This window comes from Tiliqua scincoides, chromosome 2 (genome assembly GCF_035046505.1).
Source record: "Tiliqua scincoides isolate rTilSci1 chromosome 2, rTilSci1.hap2, whole genome shotgun sequence".
Taxonomy (NCBI): domain Eukaryota; kingdom Metazoa; phylum Chordata; class Lepidosauria; order Squamata; family Scincidae; genus Tiliqua; species Tiliqua scincoides.
The window spans coordinates 262246069-262265774 of NC_089822.1; the positions used below are offsets into that span (position 1 = coordinate 262246069).

The 19706-nt window shown below is 47.1% G+C and overlaps 1 protein-coding gene and 1 pseudogene across 2 annotated transcripts in view; one reads left to right on the forward strand and one right to left on the reverse strand.

Annotated features, from left to right (window-relative positions):
- Nucleotides 1-19706, reverse strand: part of TNXB (tenascin XB) — a 109641-nt gene that overhangs the window by 28070 nt on the left and 61865 nt on the right. The window contains exons 15-23 of one of the 2 annotated variants that reach the window (XM_066615336.1): nucleotides 18730-19017; nucleotides 16165-16446; nucleotides 14747-15028; nucleotides 12365-12697; nucleotides 9083-9382; nucleotides 7656-7973; nucleotides 6320-6643; nucleotides 3207-3521; nucleotides 1173-1466 (exon numbers count right to left, since the gene is read on the reverse strand). In XM_066615336.1, coding sequence (XP_066471433.1) covers nucleotides 1173-1466; nucleotides 3207-3521; nucleotides 6320-6643; nucleotides 7656-7973; nucleotides 9083-9382; nucleotides 12365-12697; nucleotides 14747-15028; nucleotides 16165-16446; nucleotides 18730-19017 — 2736 coding nt within the window. Of the gene's footprint in view, nucleotides 1-1172; nucleotides 1467-3206; nucleotides 3522-6319; nucleotides 6644-7655; nucleotides 7974-9082; nucleotides 9386-12364; nucleotides 12698-14746; nucleotides 15029-16164; nucleotides 16447-18729; nucleotides 19018-19706 lie in introns of both variants that reach the window. The other variant, XM_066615335.1, reaches the window with a different exon arrangement.
- LOC136642817 (5S ribosomal RNA) lies at nucleotides 10639-10752 on the forward strand (annotated as a pseudogene).

The window sequence follows — 19706 nt, forward strand, 5'->3', positions numbered from 1 at the left end:
TCAGATGGATCTTTTTATGATCTGGTATCACATTCTGGCCTCCATTTTCCTCCCACACAGGCTGACAGCGGCCAAAGAGCAGGTGGAATAACTCAGCATAACTCAGCTAGGCTTGTCAGCTGCTTCAAGGTCTCGCCGTTCACGGTGCCGGTGGCCTCAAACTGGCAGCCTTCGGATGTTATCTTCAGGCAAACGGAGGCTCTACCCTCGAGACCAGACCTCCTGCCCTTTAGCCTTAAAGTTTAAACTCTGTACAAGGAAGAGATGCTTCCCTATCCCCTCACCTCACTCCTTCCTTGCACAGTCCCTTTAAACAAAACAAGGAGTCTCACACTCCCTATTTTCAGAAACGAACCATGTGAGAAGGAGCAAGGTGCAGGAGGAAGGGGCTTTTTGGACAGAGTGCACATGCGCAAGCTCAGCCCTGCCAGCAAAAACGGCAGTAGTGAGTCAGGGGTGGTGTCAGGGGACAGATCCAAATGGGCCACCCCTAGGGCCCTGTCATTTCAGACCACCATTGGAAGGAAGGTTCACGTGACCGAATGCTGATCCATACAAAAAGTTGTCTCCATGCTGTGGACAAATTTTGCTTTCATTTCCTGACATACAAATTGCCTATGCGTAGGAATCTTTTCGTGAGAAGAGCATTTCATCATGGGAAACCCCACTTGCCAAATGAAAGAGTACAAATGCAAAATAGATGTTAACGTCCTGGTGAAAACTAGGCCAAAGCTTATTAACGGGAAAGGGATGTTTATATAGGGACTAGAAAGGGCTGTGGCCTATCACAAAGCAGAAAGCTGAGCAAGGCAAAGCCACTTGAGACAAAATGACATCTGCTTTTTCCCAATAGATGCTGTGGCTTAAGGAGCAGTACTCCACTTTTGCCTCTGGCAGGTAGGCGGTTCTGAGTCCATCTGAACTTGACAAGAAGAGGCTGGATGCTTATTTCTACCTCATGTTAGCATCGCTCTGAATGAATACAGTACAGGGGATAAAACGTAAACAAGTCTTATTATACTGAAATCACACTTTGTGTGAGAAACAGACTTTTGGCAAGGGTGGAACTTCTTTTCTCATAGCACCATTTTCCTAAAGAACCAAAGGGGTTAGTTGGGGAGAGAAAACAGCTCCCTGGAGCCACTGCCACAGTGAAGAAAGATCCCCCTGACCTGTGACAGCATCGGTGGAGACGGGGCCGAGGCGCTTGGGGCCATAAATGCCATAAAGGTTGAACTTATATCTGCGAGAAGGTACCAGGCTGGGCACAGTGGCATCACGGGAATCGCCGTCGAGGGGCAACACCTGGGGCTTGCCCTCCGCGTCTTTATACTGAACCAAGAAAGAATCAAAGCGTCCAACAGGAACACTCCAGGACAAACTGACAGAGTTGCTGGTGACCTTGGAGATGGACAGAGGTCCTAGTCTGGGCTGAATAACCAACCCACTTGGAGGTGTTTCTGGTGCTAGAAGGAAAGAGAAGGGTGAGAAGGAAGAAAGAGAAACAGGTTCTTGTTACAACCTAAAATCCTAAAAGATAAAATAAGTTTAAAACATTTCAAGGGGCGGGGAGTGGGGACAACGTGCTGCAGGAAGTCAACCTACTGGAGAGAATTAGGAGCAGAGCAAGTTGGGAAATCCCAAATCCTGGCCCCTGCCAATGCAGTTGCATCACCAGAGTACATGCCACATCCTGCAGGGAGGACACTTCTGGTAAGGGAACATTTATTTCCTAGTCTCTTACTGCCCTGATGGGTCTAGTTGGACCTGTGTCAGCAAGTCCAAGTGGATCTGGGTAGTTGGGATCAAGGCCAGGAAGGTGGACACCATATTGGTGGAGCTGCTGCCGCCAATATCTGCCTCCTTCCTGACCTCGACACATCCCCTCTCCATCCCAGTCCCCACCCTGTTTCACCCACCCCCCTTCCCTGTTTCACCCACCCTTGCACCCCCAACCTAGCAGTGCTGGGGCTCTCAGGGAAGCCACTATCTCCTGGCTGCCACAGTTCACTGTTTGGGGTAGTGGCCAGGCAGCACTCTATGGCATATCACATTTTGCAACCTCTGTAAAGCGAGCTCCACCTCTGGGATGTGAGTTCCAAAGATGCAGCAGACTCACAGGATTGGGCTGCAGAGCTCTGTGCTGTAGAGCTCTGCATTGGTTTTCTCAGGGCACAATCCTAACCAGGTCTACTCAGAAGTAAGTCCTATTGTGTTCAGTGGAACTTCCTCCCAGGAAAGTGAGGCTAGGATTGCAGCCTCATTATGTTCCAGAGAACCCTAGGATCCCTTGGAAGCTAACTGGGGTTCTTCAAGGGGAAGATCCAGTTACAGCAGACACTTTTCTAAGAGACAGCTGCCCACCACTACGGACCTTTCCTGTAAATGTGTGGTTGCAGGAGAGTTTGGGACGTGTTCCAGAGTACACTCTCAAATCATGGAAGTGCCTGAACTGAGAGAGGGCACAATCCTAAGCCACTTTCCAGCACTGACATAAGGGCAATGCAACTCTGAGGTAAGGGAACAAACATTGCCAAACCTTGAGGAGGCCTCCATGATTGCCTCCCAACTGCAGAATGCAGCACATGCCCCACTAGCACAGCTGTGCCAGTGCTGGAATGTTGGTTAGGATTGAGCTTAAAATCCAATAGGCTTGGCCTACACTCAGTTCATGAGCCTTGTGCTAATGCTGAGCCAAAATAGAAAGAGCAGCTTTGCAAAAATGTTTGCCAGAAATGAAATATCTCCCCTGCCTTCCAGCAATTTTTCAGGAACTACCGCAAAAGGGCCAAGAAATTGTTTGATTCTTAGTTTAGGGAGCACTGTGACTCCATCTAGTGCGTGATCTCTGATTGACTAGAATAATTTTACTTAAGAAAATCCCTTCTGGATCAGGCCACAGGCCCATCTAATCCATCTTCCTTTTCCCACTGTGGCTCACCAGCTATCTGGGAAGCCCACAAGCAGGAGATCAAGGCCTACTTCTCTCCCATCATTGCTCCCCTGCATGAATGAGGCACTGAACCTGGAGGCAGTGCTTAGCTAGCCATCATGACTAGTAGCAGTTGACAGGCCTGTTAGGGATACAGAAGTTTCTGTCAGTAGAAACATAGGCGTCTATAGGGAAGAGCCATGGTTTTCATGTTTGCAGTGCCAATGTGTCCAAATTGAATGCTGTCCGGGGCCCACCCAAATCTCTTGCTGACCTGTGACAGCATCCGTCGAGAGTGGCCCAAATCGCTTGTAGCCGGAGACTCCATAGATGTTGAATTTGTATCTCTGTGAAGGCGTGAGGTTGTAGAGGTGGAGGGAACGCATGGCTCCATCCACAGGTAGCACCTGGAGTTTGCCAACAGCATCTGTGTACTGAATGAGGAAAGACTCAAAACTACCCTCCTGGATGGTCCAAGAGAGTAGAAGGGAATCTGGGGTGATATCAGAGACTGTAACGTCTCCAAGGCGGGGCTGAACGACATAGCCAGCCGTTGCCCCTGGCTCCTCCGGCTCCGATTTAGATGCTTCTGCAGTGACAAAAATAAAGACAAAAGAAGGTAAGATGAAGAAGGATCCCAAGAAACGATGTATAGGGATGTTGATTCAGGCTGAATTGGAAAGATTTTTCAGCGCAGATCCCTTAGACAGAGAACAAAACATTTGCACAAGTGACATGCAAAGAACATGCAGATATCAGCTAGCATAAACAGAGCGGTGTGTCCTGCATGCTAAAAGAATATTGTTTATCTTGTTTTTCTTTTCTTTTTTGTACCGATTTTATTTGGGTTTTCAAAATCTTTTCATTGGATCAATGTTTTCGTAAGCCGTCTTGTGATATTTCATAAAAACAGAGGGTGCGTTAACATACTGCCGTTTTACTACTAACAATCACACCAGGTACTGTACTTGAAACCACTCTGAGAAGGGGCCATAGTTCAGTAGCAGTGCATGCATTTTGCATGTGGAAAGATCTCAATACCTGGCACCTCTAGGTCTGATCCCATTTTCTCTCAATCCCCTAAAGGGAACCTGGGCTGGTTTAACACGAAAGAGACTCTGCTGAGTCAAGTGGGATCCTCTGTCATGAAGGCAATCCCATGGTTGGTATCTGCCAGTTATTTTCATCTGGCAGTAGCAGAACAAGAACTCCTAGCCAGCCCACTGATTGAAAATGGCATGTCCCAATCCACTGACCAGATCGGCTCCACCTAGCCAGATCGGCAGGCAGACAGGGAGGCTCAGGTAGTCTGTACCCCTCCAATCAGGGCAAAAAGGCAGGGCAGTGGTATATGGGGGGGCAACAGGAACAAATGCCTGGCAGGGGACCACTCCTAACCAAGATTGCTTAAGGCAGAGAGCACCAAGCTGCTTGGGGTTGTTGTTGGTTCTGACACTCAGATGGTCAGCTTCTGCACTGTGGAATCCAGCCACTTCCCAGGTTGGGTGAGATGCTAAAGATGAACTTTTTTACCATGATCCTTTTTGAGTTATTTTTACATGTTGCTTGCCCGGTTTGACTGTTCAGAGCACAGGGCTACCTTCCTTTGTCCCTGATGGGTTCTCATGGCTTGTGGCAAATGTGGGTGCTAAGACTTGGGGTTGGCCCAGTGGTTCCCAAATTGTGAGCCGTGGCTTGCTGGGGAGCCACGGAAACCTGCCAGGGGAGCCACAGAATCCTTGCTAAAAACCTGCTGCCCTATAAAATGTATAGGATTGTAGCCCTAGTGGGGCGCTGCAGTCAATGGTCCAGTAGGCCAAGGGAGCTAATTGGTTGACTAGGTTAACCTAATTGGTTGACTGGGTTAACCTAATTGGTTGACTTCCCAGACAGCTCCTATGGCAGCTAGCTTCTGTGCTGAAGGAATCTTGATCTTTTGAGCTTACAATAGATAGGAGGTGGTATGAGGAGAAAAGCTTGAGCTTCTCCTCGATTTAGGATGCACATCCCCATCCTTGGGCAGCATCTTATTACTTTTTTTTGGCATAAAAATTATCCCCACCTAGAGGGCCAAAAGGCTAAATGAGTCGACCACAACCCATCACAGAAGTCAATATTTATCATTTTTTCTCTCCCAGAAATTTCCTGGAGGTTTATGTCAAGAGTTTTATTGAAGTCTTACAGGGGTGTCCAAACTTTTCAGCACGAGGGCCACACTGAGTATCTGACACAGTGTCGAGGGCCAGAAAATACACAGAGGACCAATGTGCTGAGAATTTGATCGAATACAATAAGTGGGTGGGGGGAGGAAGGAGGGGGGAGCAGAGGGCAAAATTGATTTGCACGAGAAGAGAGGGGAATTTTTTCCTTTTTTCTAATTTTTATATTTTCCTTTTTTTCATTTTTAATTTCATCTACTTCTAATTGATATTTCTAATTCACTGAGTTTGTATGTTTTAATCTTTGATCTTTTAAAATGAAACTACAACTAGTAAAAAAAAGAAAAGGAAGAAGGGGGAATGGATTTTGAAAGCATCAAGCTACCTACAACGCAGATTCAGAGCGCGATACCATAGTCTTTTGAGACTGAAGGTTGCCAACAACCTACGACGCAAATCACAAACTTCTTTTGTCTCAGTTTCTGCTCCGTTTTAAGTTTAACTAACATAATATTTATATTCCGGGTCACTCAGCATCAGCATATATCTCATTCAGCCACTAGAGATGTTGAATGTAATGCAATGGAATGGAATAATTTCTTTCCATTACATTGCATTACATTTGGCACCTCTAGTGGGTGAATGCAGTATATACCTCAAGTGCATCTTTTGAGTTATTTTTAACCCTGAGAGACTGGGTAATCTCTGGGGTCAGATAAAATCCTCCCAAGGGCTGGATTTGGCCCCCCGGGCCAGGGTTTGGACACCCCTGGGAAAGAGGAACAAACTTTCCAGTGATGACTACTGCAAAATTTGGGTGCTGAAGCCTCATCCACCACTATAATGTATCTTTGGAATCACAATGGCTAAAAATTTGCTTTTTTTTTTTAAAAAAAAAGAGAGAGCTGAATTCTGTGCTCAGTATTATTTCTGCAGATTTGTGTTATACACACAGCTCTGCTTATGAAGGGAAAAAGAGAGGTAGGAAAGGTGAGAGAAAAGAAGAAAGGCGATGATCCCTCTAGGAGAGTTCCAAGAAAGTAAATTTAAAACTCAATAAAGTGCTAAAACTGAGTTAAAGAGATATACATAATTTTTCTTTGTAATGCATTTTGAATTGTGTATTTTGTTTTTAGCAAATAATTTTTAAAAACGGAATTAAAAAGTGCAAACTGCAATGAGTAAAATAAAACGTTCCCCCCCCTTGTTTCTCCCCCTTGCTGCTGACCTGTCACTGCATTGGCAGAGATGGGTCCGAGACGCTGTTGTCCAGAAATACCATAGAGATTGAACCTGTATTTGTGAGAGGGAGCCAGGTTGGGGACAATGACCTCACGTGTGCCTCCTTCTACAGGAATTGCCTGGGGTTTCCCCTCTGCATCCTTGTACTGAACCGAGAAAGAATCAAAACTTCCCATGGGGACACTCCACGAGAGGCGGGCAGTGTTACTGGTGACATCAGAGACAGAGAGCTCTCCCAAGCGGGGTTGCGCTGGAGGAGTGACCACCTCCTCTTTTCTCACTACTTGCTCAGCTGGAGGTTCAGCTTTTGCTAGAGTTAAAACAAAGAGATTGAGTGAGAGACTAGAGTTGTAGTATTATCAAAAAACCTTGTCCTTAACAGCTCTATCTGGTATAAGAAAGAACAACATGCTGAGAGACCTGGGAAGGTATTGGAGGACATTTTACAAGATGACATATATCCTGTTAACAGCTGCTAGGCTGTGCACCTGCATTCTCCTACATTGTGTGATGAGTCTCTAAGGCCACAGGTTAAGGCGTTTCCTGAGCTGAGAAGTGTTCCTAGGCTGTAGAGTGACCCTGCCTACCTATTATAGCCATAGGTTTTCCCCAGCTTGGAAGGACTACAAAGACTTCCTGGTCAGGCTGGAATGTTGCCTGAGTAACAACAGTGACTCCTGGCTATTGGCATACCCCATAGCTGAGTAAGGTCCAACACTGACACAAGCCCAGTATATGCAAATTTGACACCTTGAGCAGGAGACACACCCAGTATTTAGACAGCCACATCTCCTGCCTACTGTGTCTGCACCAAATACTCTCCCCAAATTCACCCCAGGACACAACAGAAATAGGTGGTGTGTCCACACGTCACCCCAAATAGTATTCCAAGTCAGGGCCCCTGTTTAGTGTTTTCTGGGCTTCTGTTTGTTGAAGGGGAGTTAGTTCCTCACTATAAAGATACTAATTTCAATACCAAAATTTGGATATCTGAATCCCCAATATTCAAATATATACTCAGAATTGTAAGGGCAAGAAAGTTGCTTTAAAAAAAACCAAAAGTAAACACTGAGAATTTGAGAGAGTAGAATTCTGTGTCCATTGAACATTAAATACTTTTTTTGTATTCCTGTGAATCTGTGTCACACACATAGTCTGACTATGAAGAAAGAGATGAGAAGACATGGAGGAAAGTAAAGAATACAGGCGATGATTCTTCCAGAGAGTTTCAAGGAATAGAAGTGGACCTATAACCAATAAAGTAGAAAACAGAATGGGAAGATTCAAATCAATCATGCTTTTCTTGAAGAGTTGCTGCTGACCTGTCATGGCATTGGCGGAGATGGGTCCAAAACGCTGTTGACCAGAAATACCATAGAGGTTGAACCTGTATTTGTGGGAGGGAGCCAAGTTGGTGACAATGACCTCACGGGAGCCCCCTTCTACAGGAATTGCTTGAGGTTTTCCCTCTGCATCCTTGTACTGGACTGAGAAAGAATCAAAACTTCCCACTGGGACACTCCACAAGAGGTGGGCAGTGCCACTGGTGATCTCAGACACAGAGAGCTCTCCCAGGTGAGGCTGCATTGTAGGAGTGACCACTTCTTCTTCTCCTTGCTCCTCTGGAGGTTTAGCTTTTGCTAGGGTTAAAACAAAGAGATTGAGTGAGGGTTTAATGCTGGAATCTTATTTCAGTTTGTCTGTTCCAGCAAAATCAACAGAATTTCATTTGTGACACCCTATTTGAGCTATGCTATGTGATGATGTTTTATCTATTTTACCTGTGCATTTACCTGCCTTTTTTGTATTTATATTCACTATAAATACTGTTAGAGCCCAATCATATGCCTGTCTGTTCAGAAGTAAGTCCCATTACAGTCAATGGAGCTTACTCCTAGGAAAGTGTGGATAGGATTGCAGCCTGAGTTACCTTCAGTGCCATTGGGGAAAGATGGGATGCACATTTATTAAATCAATAAAATAAAGATGCAGAGATGGCAGAAGTTTATGTGAAATAGCGCTCACTTAATCAGATACAGGAAGTGTTTTACACACACACACACACACTCACTCACACACACACACACACACACACACACACACACACACACACTTTGACATGGTACTTCATGCATCTGATGAAATAGCCTGCAGTCCATAAAAGCCTGTCCTGAAATAACTTGCTAGTTTTCAAGGTGCCCAGCATTCTTTGCTGCAGTCTGCTGCAAAAGGCTAATATGGCTACCCCTCTGAAAGAGGAAGGGAGTGATACAAAGAGGCAATTTGTGGCAATTCTTTGTAAACTTAGGCCACAATCCTAACCAACTTTCCAGCACTGACATAAGGGCAATGCAACTCTGAGATAAGGTAACAAACATTGCCCTACCTTGAGGAGGCCTCCATGACTGCCCCCAACTGCAGGATGCAGCACATGCCCCACTGGCACAGCTATGCCAGTGCTAGAAAGTTGGTTAGGACTGTGCCCTTAAATGTATCCAAAGTAAGCACACTGACTATTCACTGAAAAGCTGATTATCACTTTTTTTTTGCCATCCTAACAAGCAGAAGTCCTAATAAAAGGAAAAATAGGCCTTTTGCCTGGACCCTCCTGAAGAGTTCTGAAACCAAAATCCTAGAGAAAAACCTGTTAGGATGGAAAGGCAGAACCAGGAAGAATAACTGCCTGTAAAATAGAAGAAAAGGTAAAACTGCATCAAGAATAACCTCCAATTTTAGAGCTTCTGCTGACCTGTGACAGTGCTGGCTGAGACTGGGCCAAAGCGCCTGCGTCCAGAGATACCATAGAGGTTGAACTTGTATCTGTGGGAAGGCACCAGGTAGTAGATCACAACTGAGTTGGTCTCCTTGTCCACAGGCATTGCCTGGGGTTTGCCCTCAGCATCCTTGTACTGAATCAGGAAGGAGTCAAAAGTCCCAACAGGGACAAACCAAGAGAGACGGGCAGATTCACTAGTCACATCAGACACAGAGAGCTCCCCCAGATTGGGCTGCGGAGGTGGCGTTGCTGTTCTCTCCTTAACTTCCTGCCCTGCTGTCGATGAAATTGTAAAAAGAAAGAGTCAAGGAAAGATGATAATGGAGCATGGCTTCCACGATCGACAAGCTTCTGGATGTGGGGCATGGAAAGAAGCATAGCAAATTACCTTAGATATATTGCTTGATTGATCCTGGTTTGAAATAGGTTATGGCCCAATCCTATCCTCATGGTACGCTGGTGGACCACGAGGGCCACCAGTGTGCCACAAGGACTGTTGGTGCAGTAAGCCCTCCACTGGTCTGTGGAGCACTGCCCTGGAAGCAAAGCCCGGAGGACCTCATATTGTCAGCAATGCCCAACCAGAGGGGTCTACTTGAACCTGCGCCAGTGAAATTGCTTGCGCAGGTCACATGGAACCAAGCTGCAGGATCATATCTGGGAAGGGGGTTTGGATTCAGCAGTAGCCACTGCCACCAAACCCACTCCCTTCCCAGACCCGATCCAACTCCCCCCCCCACTGCTTCCCCCATTGAATTATCTGAGTCAGTGGGCCGGTCCCAAGCTGTTGCCACACATGGGGCTGCTGTGGCCTCCCTGCTGATGCTTTGGCAACACACAGACTTACACACTATTTTTTTATTTCTTTACCCAGCATGTAATTAATCTGTGGAACTCCTTGCCACAGGATGTGGTGATGACACCTGAAAGCCTAGATGCCTTTCAAAAGGGGATTGGACAGATCGATGCAGGAAATGTTCATCACAGGTTACAAGCCATGATGGGCAGATGCATTACCCTAGTTTTAGAAGTAGGCTATCTCTGAGTGAACAGAAGATCATAAGAACAGCCCCACTGGATCAGGCCATAGGCCCATCTAGTCCAGCTTCCTGTATCTCACAGCAGCCCACCAAATGCCCCAGGGAGCACACCTGGGAGTGCCACATGCAGGGGAGTGGCAACAGGATATCGGCTTCTTGTTGACTTGTGGGCTCCATCTGGTGAGACACTGTGAGATACACGAATCTGAACTAGAATTGACTTGGCAGCAGGGCTCTTCTTATGTTCTTATGAATGGTCGCAAGGCAGTGACCACCAGTGGATTAGCCCATTAGGATTAGCCAGTGTATTAGCCCATTAGGACTGGGCCATTACTCATATAATTTATGTACATAAAGGGAGACAAAAGGCGAACAATATTTTGGAATTGAGGGCTCCATTTGTACTGCTCTGGAATCAAATATGTGGTGAAAATGTTCATTTGGATTTTTTCTTTTAAATAACTTTGAAGAAGAATAGCCAGCCAAGACAGCAACTGTTACCCTGCATGTGCCCGATCTCGTCTGATCTCGGAAGCTAAGCAGGGTCAGGCCTGGTTAGTACTTGGATGGGAGACCGCCTGGGAATATTGGGCACAGTAGGCTTATACCATAGTCTTTCGAGACTGAAGGTTGCCAACCATTCAGCCAGCCAAGACTTCCTGGTGCCTGAGGCAGCATAACAAATACTGCCTCCCCTTATCTGATGATGTGGTGGCCTCTATTCCTCCCACTCTCTGGACCGGAAAACAAAGGGGGACAGAATAAAAGAGGAAGCACGGAGAAAAGCTAAAGCCGCTTGGCAATAGGCATCCACCTCTCCATTCCCTGGACTGGAAAAGGAGCATCTCCAACACTCCAGCCCACCACTTTCATGTCCTCTGTTCCACATTTCATCCCCCCTTCCCCAGTCCAAGGCGTGGGAGGGGCAGGGGCTGGCACATCACCAGGTAAAGGGGGAGAAGCCTTTGGCAAGCTGCTGCAAGCACCAGGAGGACTCGGGCCGGCCCTGCTCTTAACAGTCATCCTGAAAAAGAATGGTGAATTCCAAAGACTGAGTGTTCCTCTGTGATGTTTGTTCCCCAAATCCCCTGCATGGAATTCTGCAAATGGACCACCACGGCCTCTGACGCTTTTTGTCAACTTCAAAGTGTATAAAGTATATCCAGATGTGCTAGTCTGTAATAAAGATTACAGTGCAGTGTTTGGACTGTGTAAATAATATCAATAAAACGTTGTCAAACAAAAAGCATTCTCAAGGAAATTCTAATGCAACTTTCAAGATTTATATTCTCTTATCTAGACATTAAAAAAAAACCCCCACAGCATTCTGCAGTTATAGATGTTTGAATTTTGGATCTGGGTCATAAAAGTGCATGATGAGAGCCAGTTTCATGTCATTGTTAGCATGGTGGGCTCTCACTCAGTGAGGAGTGATTCACGCTGGGCCAATCACTCTATCTCAGCCTAACCTACCTCACAGAATTATTGTGAGGTTAAAGCAGGGGAAACGCCATACATACTGCCCTGAGAATCCAGGAGAAAAGGTATAATAAAAGTTATTGTAGGATTGGCACCAACACTTTAAAACAGTGAAAAGCATTGGAGAATTTTCAAGGAACGCAAAACAAGTTTCTAAAAGACAAGTGAAATTTCTCGGGGGATTTTTCTTTCTGCATACACGATCCAGCCAAAATCTAAATCCCACTGATTTCAAGGGGAATAATTTAAGTGTCCGCTTAGCTCTCCCACCGAAACCTAGAAGTGCTTAACTTTAACACATTACCAAAGCGTTGCATCTGGCAGACCCCAATCCTATCCAACTTGGGGCAGTGCAGACCCAAGGTAAGGGAACAAATATTCCCTTACCTGGAGGAGACCTCCATGACTATCTCACTCCATCGCAGAATGCAGCGCACGCCTCATTGGCACAGCTGCACCAGTACTAGAAAGTTGGATGGGATTGTGCCCCACAACAAATATCCAACACTTTCACCTTAAAAATATATTCAGGAAGCTTGGGATGGAAGGTTTTCTCCCCAAGAGTCCTTGAAAAATCAAACTTTCTAGTCAGAACTGGCAAAAACAATGGAAATTTGAAACACACACAAACATCACCAACTGCCTACTTGGTGTGAGTTTTTGTTTCTGCTTAAACAGAAGAGCAGCCCATTCACTTTGGACTTCGGGACTGGGTGAGAGGGAGTACGCTGCTGACCTGTGGAGGCATCAATTGATACGGGGCCAAGATGCTTGCCACCAGAGAGGCCATAGAGGTCGAATCGGTATCTGTGGGAAGGAATCAGGTTAGGGACTGTGGCCTCACGGGAGCCACCGTCCACAGGAAGAGCCTGTGTCTTGTCCTCTGCGTCTCTGTACTGAATCAGGAAGGAGTCAAAATTCCCACTTGGAACACTCCACAACAGGCGGACAGAATCCCGGGTGGCTTCTGAAATGGAGAGCTCTCCCAAGCTAGGTGCACGTCCTCCAGTTTCCTCTTCTCCTTCCTCTGTTTCTTCCTCTACTTCTTCCTCCACCTCCTCTGCTGCAGCTAGGACAGAAAGGGGATGGGAAAGAAGAGAGCCCACTGCTATGAGAACTATCTGAACGATTGCTGTAAAGGGGAAAAGAAAGCTTGGAAAGGCTCATGTGTCCCTATGGGTGAAACTGCCTGCAAGAGAGACAGAGGAAGTGTCAGGATGAGCAAACATGGGGTGATCCTGTTCTAAGAGAAAAGCAGTTCCTTATACAGAGAGCAAGAGATGCTTTCTTTGAGTGGACAGAGAAGACCAAAAGATGGAGAATGAAGAAAACAAAGAGCGGCAGAGTTACTATGAGATGAGGATGTCCTCCCACAATGCTTTAGCCAGACAAATCAATGTAAACCAGGCTCAGAGAATTAAACAAGCAAAAAGTGAAGGTGTGTAGCAGGGGGCAGTGTGTGTGTTTTGTATGCACAAGGTCCTGGATTCAATCCTTGCTCTCTCAAGCCAGAAGTAAACAATGCCAGAAAAATCTGCTCAAAACCCCCAGAGAACGTCTACCAAGATAGGCAACAGCTGATTCAGAATCAGAATCAGAATCAGTTCATATGGTAGAGGATACCAGATTCATGGCCCAATCCTAAAGAGGCTGGCTGTTGTCAGAGTGCCTCTTCTGCTGGTGCTGACTGCAGCACCAGTCGTAAAAGATGCTCTGGCAGCACACTCAGTAGCGTACTGCCAGAATGGCTGGAGCCTTCCCACACAAGCTAGCAGATCCAGATCCGAAGCCACTCATAGAGATTAGAGATTTCTATGAGAAAATGTTCAGTCCTGTCACCAAAGTACAATTCCCAGAATTTGGGGGTGGGGTGGGGGGTGGGCACAATCCTAACCAGGTCTACTCAGAAGTAAGTCCTATTTTGTTCAATGGGGCTCACTCTCAGGAAAGTGTGGTTAGGATTGCAGCCTGTAGCAATGATTTTTAGGTTGGCATAAATCTACAGACAGAATTTATACTGTAGATAGCCCTTTAAACTGGCTTTCATTGCACTGATCACATTCAGCAGTGATGTGCTAGAAACAAAGGACTGTTTCCCACATGAACATCCATCACTTGATAGCTGTAGACATCATGAAATGATGACTTGCATGTGTGAACGGACCATCACACATCAACCGTAATGGATAAATGTTTCTTACCATCTCAGATGCAATGCTTTTCAATGGAATGAGTTCATGCAATCAGTTAAGAAAACAAACTCTGGCTGTTATACAAAAACACATGCCATGTAACCCTAACATCCAATTTTTGTAAAGGGGGGGGGGGCAGAGATTTTCAGCAGAGATGTGATGTGGGGGGCAAGGGGAATTCTCGATCCTTTTCCTGAAGGCCATTTTCCACTCCAGATCACTCCTCTCCAGTGGCATCACTAGGGGTTAGGCCACCTGGTGCAGGAGGCCAGCGCGTCACCCCCATGACGGACTCCCCCCATGATGGATGATGCAATGGACAGGGCAATAATTAAAGGTGGTGACAACAATTGAAGGTAATTAAATCTTTGAATTAAAGAAATGTACTTTTTTGTAACATAAGACACTTGCATTTTTGTTTTTTGGCATAACTTTTGATAGAATGAAGATATTTCACTCCAGTTTTTGAATTGCATACTGCTGTAAAAATGGTGTATGATGGTACATGATGGTATTATTCCTACAAACCATGATTTTAGCAATTTTAGTCACTAGTAGTGTCACCCCCATGTGCGCATCACCTGGTGTGGTACCCCCTGCACCCCCTAGAGATGCCACTGCTCTTCTCCCAACCTGTTCCCCCCTGCATCCTGTATCCCTGAATATATTTTTTCCCCTCACAGACCCTGCAGAGGATAATAAAAGCAGTAGAGGGAGGGGATTTGGAGCAGGAAAAATGTGTGGCAGAGAAAGGATTAAGCACCTTCCCTCCACAGCAATTATCTGCTCCTGTTTCAAACCAAAAGAGGTTATAAACACTACGTTTCAAAAGAGTTGGGTGCAACATGTAGTTTGCTCCTCAGGTCTCTTGAGAATTTCAATGAAACACAGGAAACATGGCCCTACTCCTGATCAAAGTTACATACTTGTGACAGTGTCGGCATTGACAGGACCAAAGCGCTTGCCTCCTGAAATCCCATATAGGTTGAACTTGTATCTGTGGGAAGGAACGAGGCCAGAGATGGTGGTCTCGCGGGCACTTCCATCCAAGGGCAACGACTGGGGTTTGCCGTCAGCATCCTTGTACTGGATTAAGAAGGAGTTAAAGTCCCTTTTCGGAACGGTCCAGGAGAGGCGGGCAGAATCGCTGGTGACATCAGAGACAGAGAGCTTCCCCAAGGTGGGCGGAGCTTGTGTTTCTGCAGGGGCTAGAACGGAAGCAGAAAAACCAACTCACATGTAGGCATTCCACTTGGCTTTTATTTACAATCTATGATGAAGCATTCAAGAAGGAGAAATTGACTGGGGGTGGGAGGGAACTTAGAGCAGAGAATTTGCTAAAAAAAAATAGCTAAATCAAACACACTTAGGCCCATCTACACACGCAATGGGAAACTGCATTGGGAAACCGTTTGTAGAGGTTTTAGTTTGTAGGACAGATGATACTCTTTTAGACTGATGTTGTTGGCAACCTTCAGTCTCGGAAGACTCTGGTATCGCGCTCTGAATGGTGGTTCTGGAACAGCGTCTAGTGTGGCTGAAAAGGCCGATTCGGGAGTGACAATCCCTTCCACAACGGGAGCAAGTGCAGTCTGTCCCTGGCCTGTCTCCCTGGCTATGGGCCTTCCTTCTTTGCCTCTTTGCCTCAGACTGTTGGCCAAGTGTCTCTTCAAACTGGGAAAGGCCATGTTGCACAGCCTGCCTCCAAGCGGGCCGCTCAGAGGCCAGGGTTTCCCACTTGTTGAGGTCCACTCCTAAGGCCTTCAGATCCCTCTTGCAGATGTCCTTGTATCGCAGCTGTGGTCTACCTGTAGGGCGCTTTCCTTGCACAAGTTCTCCAAAGAGGAGATCCTTTGTGATCCGGCCATCATCCATTCTCACGACATGACATCTCTCTTTTAGACTACTGGTGGGGAATCACATATTTGCTAGGATTTTTTGGTTTTAGAAAAATCCCTGTCAGGGGCCTGTTATGCACAGGGCCAGCACATCCATGAGGGTGACTGAGGCAGTCACCTCAGGCAGTAGGTTGGTGGGAGAGCGTCTACTCTCTTCCACATCCCCTCTTTCCACCACTTTCCTCCACACTTTCTCTTCTGCTCCGTTCCCATCTTCCATTTCTAATCAAGGGAGCAGGCTTCACCACAAGAAATGGAATTGGGCCAGTTCCAGAGATATGCTGAACCAATTACCAAGACAAGCAGATTACATCAGTGCAACATTTCAAGCAACACTTCGGTTCTTGTCCCATTTTTGTTGCTTCAGAGTCGGTTGGGTGAATCAATGCTGAGCCCCAGCAATGAAAATAGGTTCAAGAAAAAGCCCCACATCCAAAGATACTGACCTGTGGTGGCATCGGTGGAGACAGGACCAAGGCGCTTGCGGCCAGTAATTCCATAAAGGTTGAATTTGTATTTGCGGGAAGGTACCAGGTTAGGGACAGTCACTTCGCGGAAGACTCCCTCCACTGGAAGGGCCTGAGGTTTACCCTCTGCATCCTTATACTGGACCACGAAGGAGTCAAAGCTGCCGGTGAGGACAGTCCATGAGAGATGAACTGAATCACTGGCAATGTTGGAAGCAGACAGCTCCCCGAGACTGGGAGGAACCGGAGACTGACGTGGTGCTGAAACAGACACAAGCAGAGTCTAGTGAACTTTGGAGTGCAGAAGATTCCTTGTGTGCTCCTTTTTAAGGAAATACACATGAACAAAACATAATAATTTATTAAAGGTTTTCACTGCTTGGATATGGAGAGACACTGTAAAATTGCCCTTACAAGGCAGAGCTAGTATGGTATCGTCAGTGGCTTTCCTCGCCAGTGCCCAGCCGGGGCTCACCCTCAGGGGCACTACCCCCCACCTGGAGAGGCCACCCCACCACGTCTGGTGCCTCCCCCCACTCCAGGAGTTCTGAGGACCTTGTAAGGCCTTCTGGAGTCCGAAAATGGACACTTTGGTTTTTGGTCGAAAACCGGAAGTGTCTATTTTTGGCCTTCAGATGGCCTTACAGGGCCTTCTGAGGCTGGGGAGGTTGCGTATAGCCCAAGGGACGTGGGCCGGCATAAGGCATGCTTTGGATTGCGCCCTAGGACTTCCAGTGGCATAAGGCATAATAGATGGGGCCATTAGGTACTATATTTCATCTTATCACAAGTGCAGCACAATCCTATCCTGTGCTGGAACAGGCAGGCCAGGAGGCCTGTGCTGCATCCAGCGCAAGACTGGGGCTGGACTCAGCTCAGCCAGAGGCAAGGGGAAGAATCTTCCCCTTACCCCCGGGTAAACCACCACAGCCCCAATGGGTCTCCTCGAACCTGCGCCACCTCAGGAGGTTGCACTAGTCTGAGGAGAATGGAACAGCTTGAGGAGAATGGAGCTACTGCTTGGGAAACGGGGTTGGGATCCAGCATAACCGCTGGGTCCCAGCCCTGCCTCCTGCTCCCTGCCTGCCTGCCCCTTGGAATGCCCTCTGCCTGCCCTCCCCCCACCCCAGAACACCTCACTCCCCACCTCCCCCACACCCTCCCCAGACCCCTGTGTCAGCCAAGCTCAACCAACGCAGGCTTCCAGACATGGAGGCTTGATGCAACCTCTGTGCTCCAGTCCACCACCGGGCGCTGGCATCGCTTGCTCCCAAGGAGGCGCAAGGTGACCCTCCTAGGCAAGGGACTTGGCCTGCCTAACACAAGATTAGGATTGCACCCTTAACCTTGTCACCCTCACAGGGTTGTTGTGAGGATAAATTGGTGGGGCAAGAAGTACAAACGATGCCCTGAGCTCCTTGGAAGGAGGACAGGACGAAAATGTCATAAATAAAAATAGAATTAGACATTCTGCCTGACTCAGAGCTGCCATGAAAAATGGCTACCCGGTATCAAGTTTGCCTCCCAAAACGTTTAGGCACACATAGCCATTCATGACAGCATGGCACTGTACTATTTAAACAAACACCCCTGTAAACAGTATTACTCTGTGGCAGCCAGGTCAAGTTATGTCATTTTAGGTATTAATATTACCAGGAATATTGGTTCCCAGGTTCCATAAATTCAGTCTTCTGCTTGCCAGCAGTGAACACTTTCACACTTCTAGAGCAGGGGTGCCCAAACCCCGGCCCTGGGGCCACTTGCAGCCCTCGAGGCCTCTCAATGCGGCCCTCAGGGAGCCCCCAATCTCCAATGAGCCTCTGGCCCTCCAGAGATTTGTTGGAGCCCACACTGGCCTGACGCAACCGCTCTCAGCGTGAGGGCAACTGCTTGACCTCTCGCATGAGCTGTGGGATGAGGGCTCCTTCCACTGCTTGCTGTTTCACTCTGTGATGCAGTAGCAGCAGCAAAGGAAAGGCCAGTCTTGCTTTGTGCAAGGCCTTTTATAGGCCTTGAGCTATCGCAAGACCTTCATTCAACCATTTAAGTTCATCTTTAATATATCCATTTATGTAAACTTACGTAAATTTATTCAAATTTTAAATGTAACTTAATTCTTTTTTTATCTCGGCCCCCGACACAGTGTCAGAGAGACGATGTGGCCCACCTGCCAAAAACTTTGGACACCCCTGTTCCAGAGCGTAGCTCTGTACTTCCAGCAAAAGCCTGATAGGAGAGAAAGCACCCTTCTGTTCCTCCATGGGGAACTTGGGGGAGGAAAGGAGGGATGCTTTCTGCCCCTTCCCCATCCCTACTTTTCTGAGACATTGCAGGAAGTTCTCCCCCCTTCCCCATTTCCTAAGTTTTCTGTTCACGCTGCAAGGTTTGGGGAAGAAAGAGGTCAGCGGTGACACAAATAATAGGCTACTTTGTAAAATGTGTGGAACCCTGGAGCTCAATGCTTCCCCTGCTCCAAATGTGGATGTCTTATGAAAGCCATTTATGAAACCCTGCGAAAGCTCTTTAGAACCAACCCTTGCTGACCTGTAACAGTTTCAGTGGAAACTGGGCCAAGACGCTTGCCATCAGAGACACCATAGAGGTTGAACTTGTATCTGCGGGAAGGAGCCAGACTGGGGACAGTGACCTCACGGGAGCCCCCGTCCACGGGCAGTGCCTGGGGTTTTCCCTCCGCATCCTTATACTGGATGAGGAAGGAGTCAAAACTCCCACTGGGGACAGTCCAAGAGAGACGGGCAGAATCACTGGTGACATCAGAGACGGAGAGCTCTCCCAAGGTGGGCTGTGGAGGTGGTGTTGTGGGTTCGGGGGCTGAAGAACAGAAAAGAAACAAAGTGTTATTGGGTACAGGAGACAAAATGCAATTGAATAGAAAGGCAATTAAAAGAGAGGCGTTTTCAAGAGCCCCACAGAGGCCTTCCTTCAAACTCTGGCATGTCGCTGGTCTAAAAGCAGAGATTCCCCTAGTCTGGTATCTTAACAATAACAGCATCCATGCAACATTTGTCCAGGGACAGCCACATTAACAGCAGCTGCTGTTGAAGCAAATGACAACAGGCTTCTTTCAAAGACTGTCACAATAGCCAAGGGATGAATGGACAGACAGACAGACATGCAAGGATGCACAGGAGGTTTTCTCTCTTCCTGCAGAGATTGTGAGGTGGGCAAAGGCTGCAATTCTATGCAGAGTTATGTGGAAGGAAGCCTCATTGAACTCCATGAGGCTTATCTCTGAGAAGGCGTGCCAATCTCCCCATATCAAACACCCTCCTCTCAGGCTGACGCATGCACTGTTTGTGACAAGACTAGACTAGACTATTGTGTTGTAATGTACAATATTACATTTCCTCCCCCCACACACACAAATTCCCGCACAGCAGTTGTAGTTTGAAACTGTACCATCCCACTGTTCTCATTGGGATTTAACAACTCCAAAGTTGCGCAGTCCAAGCTGCCTGTCTTGGATTCACTCCTCCTAGATTGATGTGTGTGCTCTGCAG